The sequence below is a fragment of the Schistocerca gregaria genome, chromosome 6, assembly GCF_023897955.1.
Source record: "Schistocerca gregaria isolate iqSchGreg1 chromosome 6, iqSchGreg1.2, whole genome shotgun sequence".
NCBI classification, from domain to species: domain Eukaryota; kingdom Metazoa; phylum Arthropoda; class Insecta; order Orthoptera; family Acrididae; genus Schistocerca; species Schistocerca gregaria.
This window is the reverse complement of record NC_064925.1, coordinates 243,492,201-243,505,095: the sequence shown is the minus strand read 5'-3', so window position 1 is coordinate 243,505,095 and position 12,895 is coordinate 243,492,201. Positions and strand designations below refer to the sequence as shown.

Genomic DNA, 12,895 nt, shown 5'->3' with positions numbered 1-12,895 from the left:
GAATACTGTACACCTTTCCGCACAAAAGTCAAGGAAGTGCATTCCACATGCAGATTTGATTTCTGTCTAGTATTAACTGAGTGAAAGCTGCTAACTCTTGGGAATAAGCTAATATTGCTAACAACAAACGACATTAAAGAAAATATATGTTTTGAGGGCAATGTCAAAATTCCCAGACTATTGAATAGCGATCGACAAGAGGTTTTCGAACTTACACCACACATAGCTCGAACAGCCCGTTTTTGAGCCAAAAATACCCTTTTTGAATCAGAAGAATTACCCCAAAAAAGAATACCATATGACATAAGCATATGAAAATATGCGAAGTAGACTACTTTTCGTGTTGAAATGTCACTTATTTCAGATACTGTTCTAATGGTAAATAAAGCAGCATTTAGTTTCTGAAGAAGATCCTGAACATGGGCTTTACACAACAGCTTACTATCTATCCTAACGCCTAGGAACTTGAACTGTTCCGTCTCGCTTATAATATGGCCATTCTGTCTGATCAAAATATCAGTTCTTGTTGAATTGTGAGTTAGAAACTGTAAAAACTGAGTCTTACTGTGATTTAGCATCAAATTATTTTCCACAAGCCACGAACTTACTACATTATTTGATAATGTTTCAATGTTACACACAAGATCCTTCACTACCAAGCTGGTGTCATTAGCAAACAGAAATATTTTTGAATCACCTTATTGAGTTAGAAGGACGACTTCGCTCCAGACCGCAGCGTAAAACATTGCTACTCTCTCTAGTTTCGGCTCTTAAGAAAGAATGGTCTAACATTCTTCCACAGACTTTTAGATACCTTAGTGAAAGAGTCCAGAGCAGATTTCAAGCCGTTATACACGCGAAGGGTGATGTAACCGATACGAAAATCCCCTAACAGGTGTTCGGATACTTTTGATCGGACAGTGTATGTATTACCGGCACAGCGAACTGGTTACCTGGCCAGTGGGACAGCAACGTCGTTTTTACGCCTGAGAAGCAGGGTGGAGAGATAATGGTAGCATACAGAGAAAGCCTTTGACAATGTTGACTGGAATACGCTCTTTCAAATTCTGAAGGTGGCAGGGGTAAAATACAGGGAGCGAAAGGCTATTTACAATTTGTACAGAAACCAGATGCCAGTTATAAGAGTCGAGGGACATGAAAGAGAAGCAGTGGTTGGGAAGGGAGTGAGACAGGGTTGTAGTCTCTCCCCGATGTTACTCAATCTGTATATTGAGCAAGCAGTGAAGGAAAAAAAAAAATCGGAGTAGGTATTAAAATCCATGGAGAAGTAATAAAAACTTTAAGGTTCGCCGATGACATTGTAATTCTATCAGAGACAGCAAAGGACTTGGAAGAGCAGTTGAACGATAGATGCATACTTGTATTGATTCATTGTTCCTTCCTGAATGATGAGATCACCAAGAAAGCAATTCCCAGACCATAAGGTCCCTTCTTCCGGCCTAGATCCTTCTGACAATTGCCGGCCGCTGTGGCCGAGTGATTCTAGACACTTCAGTCCGGGACTGCACTGCTGCTACGGTTGCAGGTTCGAAGCTGCCTCGCGCATGAATGTGTCTGGTGTTCTTAGGTCAGTTAGATTTAAGTAGTTCTAAGTCTAAGGGAATGGTGGCATCAGACGTGAAGTCCCATAGTGCTTAGAGCCATTTGAACCAGTTTTTGTTTTCTGACGATTGTTGCAGGGTGTTTTCTTTCAGATACCTCACACAGCACACGCCAACAGCTATCTGTCTGATGGAGCAATGAATGTGATTAATCTGAAATGCGCAGCTGTCGCGACTCAGTGGATATCCAGTTGTGACACTGGCGTGTAAAACCCTGCCTTCTTCGCTGACGAACAACTAAATGGTTCAAATGGCTCTGAGTACTATGGGACTCAACTGCTGTGGTCATTAGTCCCCTAGAACTTAGAACTACTTAAACCTAGCTAACCTAAGGACATAACACACATCCATGCCCGAGGCAGGATTTGAAACTGCGACCGTAGCAATCGCACAGTTCCGGACTGCGCGCCTAGAACAGCGAGACCACCGCGGCCGGCGACGAACAACTCAGCATGGGTACATGAAAGAGGCTCCTGCTGTAGAAGCCCATACGTAGCAAACGTTCACTGAACGGTCGTTCAGGAGGCACTGTTGGTAGACACTTGATTCACGCGGGCAGTCAGTTGCTCTACAGTTGCACGTCTATTCGCCTGTACAAATGTCTGCAGTCATCGTTCATCCCTGTCCGTGATGCACCACAGCTGCCTCAACGGCGGTTTTGGATAGCGCCATTTTGCGGTGCACGGTATAATTTAACCACAACACTTTATAACATTATCCATACCAGAAATGCTTCCACCCTTGTCCGAAATACCAATGATCATAGCGCCATTTTGCGGTGCACGGTATAATTTAACCACAACACTTTATAACATTATCCATACCAGAAATGCTTCCACCCTTGTCCGAAATACCAATGATCATAGCGCCATTTTGCGGTGCGCGGTATAATTTAACCACATCAGTTAATATAACATTAGCCATTCCAGAAATGCTTGCACCCTTGTCCCAAAAGCCAATTATCATAGCGCCATTTTGTGGTGCACGGTATAATTTAACCACAACAGTTTATAATATTAGCCATTCCAGAAATGCTTCCACCCTTGTCCCAAATGCCAATTATCATAGCGCCATTTTGTGGTGCACGGTATAATTTAACCACAACAGTTTATTACATTAGCCGTTTCAGAAATGCTTCCACCCTTGCCCCAAATGCCAATGATCATAGCGCCATTTTGTGGTGCACGGTATAATTTATCCACAACAGTTTATAACATTAGCCATTCCAGAAATGCTTGCACCCTTGTCCCAAAAGCCAATTATCATAGCGCCATTTTGTGGTGCACGGTATAATTTAACCACAACAGTTTATAATATTAGCCATTCCAGAAATGCTTCCACCCTTGTCCCAAATGCCAATTATCATAGCGCCATTTTGTGGTGCACGGTATAATTTAACCACAACAGTTTATTACATTAGCCGTTTCAGAAATGCTTCCACCCTTGTCCCAAATGCCAAGGATCACACCCTTGAGCGCCTGGTAAATCGCTTCGTTTTCGCCTTACAACAACGATTACACTCGATATAAAAGTTTTCTGGGTATGGTACTGTGTCATAATGTATAAAACTACTGCTGCTAGAGTTAAGTGGTTAAATTCGGCTGGCAGACCATCAGCCTTACAACAACGATTACACTCGATATAAAAGTTTTCTGTGTATAGTACCGCGTCATAATGTATACAACTACTGCTGCTAGAGTTAAGTGGTTAAATGCGGCTGGCAGACCATTAGACCCAGAAGAAGGCCCCCAGAGATGTTTTATATAGTCTCGACTGACAGTGCTGCCACCTATGAATGTGTCGTGGACGTCGAACATTGGCGCGGCCACATTAGTGTGCCCGCGCCGTGGATGACAGTTGCACACCTGCGCTGTGCGGTTCCCCCGCTACTGGCAAGTCGTTACGAGTAGACAGAAAGAGGAGCGAGGACTTACGGCACTCGGGCGGCTCGTCGGACCCGTCAGCGCAGTCCGGGTAGTCGTCGCAGTGCCACCTGCCCGGGATGCACGCCCCGTATTCGCACTGGAACATACCCGGCGCGCAGCTCTTCGGCGATGCTGCAACAAAGCAGAGGTGGCGGCTCAGAACGGGATGCACCGGCCGTCGAAGGGCTGCAAGACAACGGGACCTGCTACCAACGGTAACATGGCAATGCATAGAGAAAGGCATATACCGGGTGAGCAAAAAGTCAGTAGATATTTGAAAACTGAATAAATCACGGAATAATGTAGATAGAGAGGTACAAACTGACACACATGCTTCCAGTGACATGGGCTTTTATTAGAACCAAAAAAAAAAAAATTCAAAAAATGTCCGACAGATGGCGCTTCATCTGATCAGAATAGCAATAATTAGCATAACAAAGTAAGACAAAGCAAAGACGATGTTCTTTACAGGAAATGCTCAATATGTCCACCATCATTCCTCAACAATAGCTGCAGTCGAAGAATAATGTCGTGAACAGCACTGCCAACCATGTCCGGAGTTATGATGAGGCATTGGCGTCGGATGTGTCTACCAGCATCCCTCGACCTTGCGACTTCAGGTAACCCCAAAGCCAATAATCGCACGGACTGAGGTCTGGGGGCATGGGAGCCCAAGCACGACGCAAGTGGTGGCTGAGCACACGATCATCACCAAACGACGCGCGCAAGAGATCTTACACGCGTCTAGCAATATGAGGTGGAGCGCCCTACTGCATAAATATCGTACGTACTACCAGGTGTTTACCAGCCAGGCTGGGGGTGATGCGATTCTGTAACATATCGGCGTACCTCTCACCCGTCATGGTAGCAGTAAAAAAACCAGAATCACTCATTTCCTCGAAGAAAAAAGGCCCGACCACGGTAGATGTGGTAAATCCAACCCACACCGTGACTTTCTCGTCGTGCAATGGAGTTTCCACGACAGTTCTAGGATTTTCGGTAGCCCAAATTCTGCAGTAGCGGGCGTTAACAGACCCTCGGAGCGTGAAATGAGCTTTGCCGGTCCACAACACGTTACTCAACCAATCGTCACCTTTCGCCATCTTTTGAAACGCCCACACCGCAAATGCCCTCCGCTTCATTAAATCGCCAGGTAACAGTTCATGATGCCGATGGATTTTGTACGGATAGCATCGGAGGGTACGCCTCAGTGCCAACCAAACAGTAGTGTATGGAATGCCGGTGCGACGTGCGACTGCACGAGCGCTGACTTCCCCGTGCACAGACGAACCCGCTACAATCTCCATTTCCTCCTGAACTGTCTCTGCAGCATTACGCCCTGTGCTCGGTCGGCCACTACGCGGTCTATCGTCTAAACAACCCGTGGCTTCGAACTTCGAAATCATTCTCTCCACAGCTGCATTTGTCAACGGACCTTTACCCGTTCGAATCCCCTTCCTATGGCGGTATGATCGTAAAGCTGAACTAGCACATTCCCCATTCTGATAATACAGCTTCACTAAAAGCGCCTTTTCCGGTAACGTCAACATGCTGCGACTGATGACGCATCTGATTCTCTCTCTCTCTCTCATTACAGCTCCTTTTATACACGATTCTCATGCGCAGTCACTAACGTTTTGCTGTCCAGCGCAATTTGTCGGACATTTTGTGAACTTTTTTTTTGTTCTAATAAAAGCCCATGTCATTCCAAGCGTGTGTGTCTATTTTTACCTCTCTATCTACATCGTTCCGTGGTTTATTAAGTTTTCAAATTTATACTGACTTTTTGATCAGCCGGTACATTCGGCAGAATTACTTAGTTTTGACGAGAACATAAATGTATATTTGCAGTCTGAGATGAAGAACGAAAATTTGTACCGAGGTCGGGATTCGAACGCGTATCTCCTGCACTCTAACGGGGATGCGTCAACCACTACGCCACGCTGCCACAGTGGCCTTGTACAACTGCACGGACTTGTCCAGCACGCCTCCCTACTCAGTCCAAATTCCCATTCACGCCTCAGCCCAGTTCATATTCCCACTAATGAGCAGGAGACCCGGGTTCGAATCACAGACTCGGTACAAATTTTCATTCGTCGCTTCAGTCTAAATATACACATCATGGAAGTTTGAGACTTGAAAACGTCTCCGGAACCATACAATCTCACTCGAAAACATACGTATGATAAGAAAACCTAATTGGCATACAGCAAAATTCTAATTTGTAATTCGCAACGCTGGTAAATTGTAGCGAAATTCAGAAGACCTGCAGAGGATCAACACTTGCTGTAGGGATTGGCAGTTAACCCTCAATATAAACAAATGTAATATGCTGCGCATAAATAAACACAGAATTATGTTAACTGATTCTTCAGTCACTTGTTGGCAGAACAACATAATAATACATGAAAAGCGCGATATAATTAGTTTCTCCACGTCTACATGATGCTATTGACGTCACAACAGTTTTTCAGTTTGACTGGTCGAATTTGATATATCTTTGGTTTGCGGGGCCCTCAACTGCGCGGTCATCAGCGCCCGTACAAAGTCCCAGTTTTTACACAGTCCAGTTTTTGAATAATCCAATCTAATCACTGTCACGAACAATGATGAAGGTGATGAAATGACGAGAACAACACAAACACCCAGTCCCCGGGCAGAGAAAATCCCCAACCTGAGCGGGAAATGAACCCGGGACCCCGTGATCCAGAGGTAGCAACGCTAGCCACTAGACCACGAGCTGCGGACGGTCGAATTTGACGTCGCTTCACTACAGCATACTTTTCAGATATGCTTGATAATGGCCTAATATAAAAGCCGAAACCAGTCGTGTGAACCTAATGAAGTTCTAAAAAAAGCAGCTGGAGCGGCATTCTATTAATAAGCAGTATATTATCTGTGTTTTACACGATTAATTTTTCAAGTTGGCCAGATTTCAGCTTACGAGGCCATCATAAGTCTTTAACTGACTATCGTCGTCAAAGAAGTTACAATATTTGTATACTTAGGCAAAGATATTAGTGATCTAGGCTGAGGCACAAGCATCCAGTAAATGCCATCCTTGACGATGACGTGGTAAAAAATTGAACAGTAAAGAAATATAAAGAAGCAAACAGGAAAAACATTAACAGTTGCAGTACAGTAGACTACTGAGACAAAAAGCAAAGGCAACACAACATGTTTGGTTTAACAAACATTATCTGCTACTATTAATGTTTTTCCTGTATAATTTTTTTTAACCTTTTAAATTACATCACCACTGCTCTGTCAAGGATGACATTTACCGGAAGTCTGTGCCTCAGTCTAGATCAGGAACGTCTTTTCCCATGTTGTATACAGACTTTCTAACTTCTTTGTTGATGATAGTCTTGCATGCCGAAAACCTGTTAACTTGAATAAATTAATCCTGTAAGACAAATCTCACATCTCGAAACATCCACGCATTGATAAGGCCAAAAACAAATTGTATTCCTAAATAACACGCTAAAATTGACCTAAAATTTAATACATTTTCTGTCAAAAGTACATTCTGTCCCTATGGTTTCATTTTGATAATACTAAGAAAAGCAGTAGTAAAGACTTAAATTTACTTTGCATTGGCTTTTGTTATAATTAATTTCATTGTTTTGATCTGCGACAATCACGTAGCATAACCTCCACGCCGATTGTTGCTTTGAACGCTATAAGTGACTGCTACAATGTACTACATTCTAGAAGTACCTAGTTGTACCGCTAAAAGTGTCTTCTTTGCAATAGTATCTTTGGTTACACGCGAAAGGCTGTGGTGCTTCAAAAAACAAATTAATAAAATGTTGGTTTCAGGCAGAAACAACTGATCTCGAAGCGCTATATGAGCTAGTCTTCCGGACCATTCGGCGGTGCGTATCTCGCCACTGAGGCGTTCGTCAATCCTATTCTCGAGTACATCTGTTATGGTACGTCACTTTTCTGGATCTGTACATTTGTTTGATTTTCTGTTATCGTGTACGACGATTCTGGCTTAGGATCACATTCTTGTCGTCGTGACGGTCATTGTGTACATTTTCAGCCATCGACTTCGTGTCGATATTAGTTTACACCATCTATAAAAAAAGCAGTTTCTTAGGTCACAGTATTTTTTTCCTAGATACTAAGCCATAGGTGTACTACGATTGATTGAAATGTCGAAGGTTATACTGCCCCACCTTCCTTTGGTATTTTCAATATTATTCCGTTTATAATATATTGCGTCTGTTCAGAATGGAAGTCAAAAAGTGCAGAAGAAGGTACTGAAACATACATCGTCAATCCTAAACTAGTATTCTCACTTGTTTTCATATAAAGAAAGATCTCGCCGGCCGCGGTGGCCGTGCGGTTCTAGGCACTTCAGTCCGGAACCGCTTGACTGCTGCGGTCGCAGGTTCGAATCCTGCTTCGGGCATGGATGTGTGTGATGTCCGTAGGTTAGTTAGGTTTAAGTAGTTCTAAGTTCTAAGGGACTGATGACCTCAGATGTTGAGTCCCGTAGTGTTCAGAGCCATTTAGAAAGGGATCTCGTGACTCTTATTATGTGTGGGCATTGGTTACGTTCCTGCTTTTCGACCACTGCAAGGTGTGCATCAAGCATGACTGACATGAGAAAGAAGAACTAACTTTTCTAGGAAAATATACAATCTCTGTATGAGCCCACGCTGTTGGAAAAGAGAGAACACTCACTGTAGTGTTAAGAAAAATTCCCACGTCTCGTTAACTGCTGAAGCTACTTTACGCGCAGGGCGGACACGCGGGTAGCATATACGTCAGGCTACAACAGGAAGCATTTCGTCTATCGTAACTGCGTCATGCCACCAGCGTGCTGCAGTGATTATTTATTGGATATTTCACACTCTGGAACACATCTAATATTACGCGAAACTTATTCGTGTTTTGACCTCGTAAGAGGTGTATTCAAAATGAGAAATACAAGTTGTTTCAAAAAGAACGTACATACTACAAAGTATTATGTTGTCAAAACTATCGATCGGTGGGCCACAGCTCGGTTACTGGAGGAACAAATACACTGTATGGTTTATATTCATTGCCGCTACATGTCGGTTTTCTGTTTGACTGGTTCCCGTCACAAGACGCAGAATGGCTACTCTGAAGCAGAAATCATTTTGTGTTCTCGAGTTTGGGAAGTGTAATTCTGTGACTACAGTGCAAAGACGTTTAGGGTTGAGGTACCAAACCGACTCTCCGAATGGACAGAACATTCGCAGACGACATAGACAGTTTGTAGACACACGATGTGTATGTAAAGAAAAGAGGCCTGGCCGCCTTCCTCTTTTCCGACGAAAATGTCACGCACGAATTCAAAGCACTTTGCAACGCAGTCCTGCAAAATCGGCTCATCACTACAAAATCAGCTCGTCGTGCTATTCGTGAGATAGAGCCACCTACAACAACGATTTGGCTTGTTTATAGACGTCGGTTGGCTATGAAACCGTACACTTTACAGCAGCTACAGACTCTACGTTATGACGACAAACACAAACGTGCAACACTTTCTGACAAGCTTCAGAATTCTACTGACAATGATAACACTATCACACAACGCATCGTGTTCAGTGACGAAACGACTTTCCGCCTTAGTGGGAAAGTGAACAAACACAATGTTAGAATTTGGGGTCTACAGGACCCACATGCAAGCTATGAACATGTACGCGAGTCACCAAAGTCTGTGTGTTTTGTGCGATATCCCACTCATCTATTAACGTCCAATTCTTCTTTGACGGTAAAAAGGGTTCACGCTCAGCATTGTTTTGCTATGTTGCAAAATTCTTTATTTCCGAGCCTGAACGAGGACAGATTCGTTTTTCAACAAGACGGGGCATCCGTAACTGTTGTTGACAAATGCGTAAATATCTTAAACTCTACCGAGCATTTTTATTGGTCGTCAAACAGATGGCAACTTAGCATTTCGCAGCAAGCCTCCACAGTCACCGGATTTGACGCCCTGCGACTCCTTCCAGTGGGTTTTTTTTATTAATGACAACGTTTGTGTACTAACACTACTACAGAATCCATAAGAGTTGAAGAATCTGATCCGTACTGCCAAAACATCAGTGACGATTGACATTCTTCCCCGAGTACGGGAGGAATTCGAGTACCGTTATATTGTTTATGTTGGTGATGGGGGACATACTGAACATCTAAATCCAAACTTGAGAGATTGGTAAAACGTATATTCTTACTGAAACACGCTGTAACATCTTGTGTTCAGGAAGTATGGAATGTTGAATTCCTTACGTTTATTCCAGCAACGTAAACAATGGCGACTCTGCATTTACAGTTGTAATTAATTTACTTCTTTGAGAAACACCACTGTAATCAAGTAAATATCTAGATCTAGCAGTTTAACATAACTGAGGGAGAAGCATCTTACTGTTCTTGACGTAGTAGCTTTTTCGTAATGTAGCGGATGAAATTCAGTTGATTTTGACTTTGATCCTCACAAGTTTATACTCCGCCTCTGTGGCTAAAACTGACGCCAATTATGAAAGGTTACTGCTGTTTCTCCATTTCTCAGTGGATGGGGATTTCCAAGTAATTCCCTCTCTCTAATCGCAGCCGAAGACGGCACTATGTTGACCTCGTCGCCAGGAACACTATTACTAGCGTTGTATGTAATTAGCAAGCTGTTTTCCGAAGAAAAGCGAATCTCGCTTGGGGCCAGGAAGCAAAACCAAAAACATGTTACTTCCTGAAAACATACCTGCCAACATCAAAATAACACAAGCAATTTCCTTGGAACTCGTCCGGGCAGATCGCCTCAGGTGCACGCTACGCAAACATTCTAGAAACATTCTCTCACGTACGATATACTGTAGATGTAGATGGATGGGGTACACAGATTCCTTCCCGGGAGGTGAATAAGAGACTAATGACCTCAGATGTCTCCTCAAACCCGGAAGCTACAGCAGCAATATCCTTAGAGATTACGAGACACTGCAGATAGTTATGATGTGCACAGACTATTCTTATTGCTTCAACGAAACAAAGTATGGTAGGTAGATAAAGTTTCGCATTCTAGCCTTAGGGTCAATTTGGTCCCATCGACCGGCGTATCATCCTCTGCCAATGGCATCATTGGATGCGGTATGGAGATGTGTTGTCAAGCCTATGTTACGATTCATTTGCTTACATGACGTCTCATTTGCTGTTTCTTACCAACATGGGTGGACACAGAACCAACCTACAGAAATACATTCCCTAAGTATGCAGTGACTTTTGCGTCACCCTGTACAATTAAAAATGTTATAATCTACACTGTGGACACAGAACCAACCTACAGAAATACATTCCCTAAGTATGCAGTGACTTTTGCGTCACCCTGTACAATTAAAAATGTTATAATCTACACTGTACTGGAATTCATACCATTTCTGCTACAAGCCGAATCAATCTGTCGACGTACCCACATGGAAAACCTAAAAACCCGCTCTGGAGAGTGCAAAGAGAGCGACTAACCTTGCGCCTGGCGCTTATGCAGCACTCTTAACCGTCCCGCTCGCCAGGTTCGAGGCAGCAGTTAAAATGGAGTAGAGGCAAGGAAGCACAACTGAAGCAATATGGCAGGGGATCGTAAGATTAGGGTCTAACGCTCGGTCGAGGACGATGTCATTAGATGCAGAGGGGTAGCTCAGATTGTGGGAAGGATCGGGAAGGAAATCAGCTGTTTTCTCAGTAGCCCATTAATGTTGCGTTTATTTGTTACATTGAAAAAGAATTTAAAGAGGAAAAACAATTTTTAGCTTTCTAATGTTAATATAATAAATGGTAGGGCTCAGCAGTAATGAGAGCAAACCACACATTTATATGTCAGGTTACAATTTTTTTATTGAAAGCAAAAAATTAAACACGAGTACAGATTAAATATAAAATACAAGTATAATAAATAGCTTATATGGTAAGCAGCAAAAAACTCAACGTAAAGGAAAAAATCTGTTTGAGTTGCTCTTTCATTTGACATATGACAACATGATTCGTTTAACTTTACTGAACCGAAGAACTGGATAGGCCGCAAGGACCCAAATGACAGGGCTTTCTTTGCATGGCCTCCACGTTCACCAGACCTAACGCCATGCGACGTTTTCCTTTGGGGCTTCATCAAGGATCGTGTGTACGTGTCTCCGCTACCAGCAGACCTCCCTGAATTAAGAACTCGGATTGAAGCAGCTGTTGCTACCATCACTGAAGACACACTTATCAACGTTTGGGAAGAACTCGCTTATATTGATATGCGCCGTGTGACAAATGGTCGTCACATTGAACATTTATAAGGTTCTTGGTAAAACTGTTTGAATTGCTCTTTCATTTGACATATCATTTATAACTGTAAGTATAATATAATAATTATTATAAAGCATTAAAATACAGATATTCATTTATAAACACCTGTATATAGTTCTAATTGAATAATTAGTTCGTGGTTTAATAAAACACCTGTGTTGTTGAGGTCTTCAGTCCAGAGACTGGTTTGATGCAGCTCTCCATGCTACTCTATCCTGTGCAAGCTTCTTCATCTCCCAGTACCTACTGCAACCCAGATCCTTCTTAATCCGTTTAGTACATTCATCTCTTGGTCTCCCTCTACGATTTTTACCCTCCACGCTGCCCTCCAATATTAAACTGGTGATCCCTTGATGCCTCAGAACATGTCCTCCGAACCGATCCCTTCTTCTTGTCAAGTTGTGCCACAAACTCCTCTTCTCCCCAGTTCTATTCAATACCACCTCATTAGTTATGTGATCTACCCATCAGCATTCTTCTGTACCATCACATTTCGAAAGCTTCTATTCTCTTCTTGTCTAAACTATTTATCGTCCACGTTTCACTTCCATACACGGCTACACTCCTACAAATAGTACATACCATTTATTTTTTGCAATTGTAAAAATGCAATCGTTGAAAGAAAATTCTTTGCCATTCTGAAGTGTAATCCTCAGATGGTTCAAATGGCTCTGAGCACTATGCAGCTTAACTTCTGAGGCCATCAGTCGCCTAGAACTTAGAACTAATTAAACCTAACTAACCTAAGGACACCACACACATCCATGCCCGAGGCAGGATTCGAACCTGCGACCGTAGCGGTCGCTCGGTTCCATACTGCAGCGCTAGAACCGCACGGCCACTCAGGCCGTCGAAGTGTAATCCTCGCTAGTGCTGACTATAGTGGGAGATCCGTGGACTGTATTAGAAAATATGTGATTACACTTCAGATCCATTGTGTAATGAGATTCCGACTGTAGAAATAATGTTTGAATTCAATTGGCATTTGTTGCCAGTAATGTACTATTTTTCACAACTACAAGACAGAAACTGAAACAC

At 43.0% G+C, this 12,895-nt stretch overlaps 1 protein-coding gene across 2 annotated transcripts in view; it reads right to left on the bottom strand.

The window, feature by feature from the left end:
- LOC126278124 (low-density lipoprotein receptor-related protein 1) overlaps positions 1-12,895 on the bottom strand; it is a 688,899-nt gene that overhangs the window by 333,256 nt on the left and 342,748 nt on the right. For both annotated transcript variants that reach the window (XM_049978010.1, XM_049978009.1), the window contains one exon: positions 3,557-3,679. In XM_049978010.1, coding sequence (XP_049833967.1) covers positions 3,557-3,679 — 123 coding nt within the window. The remainder of the gene's footprint in view (positions 1-3,556; positions 3,680-12,895) is intronic.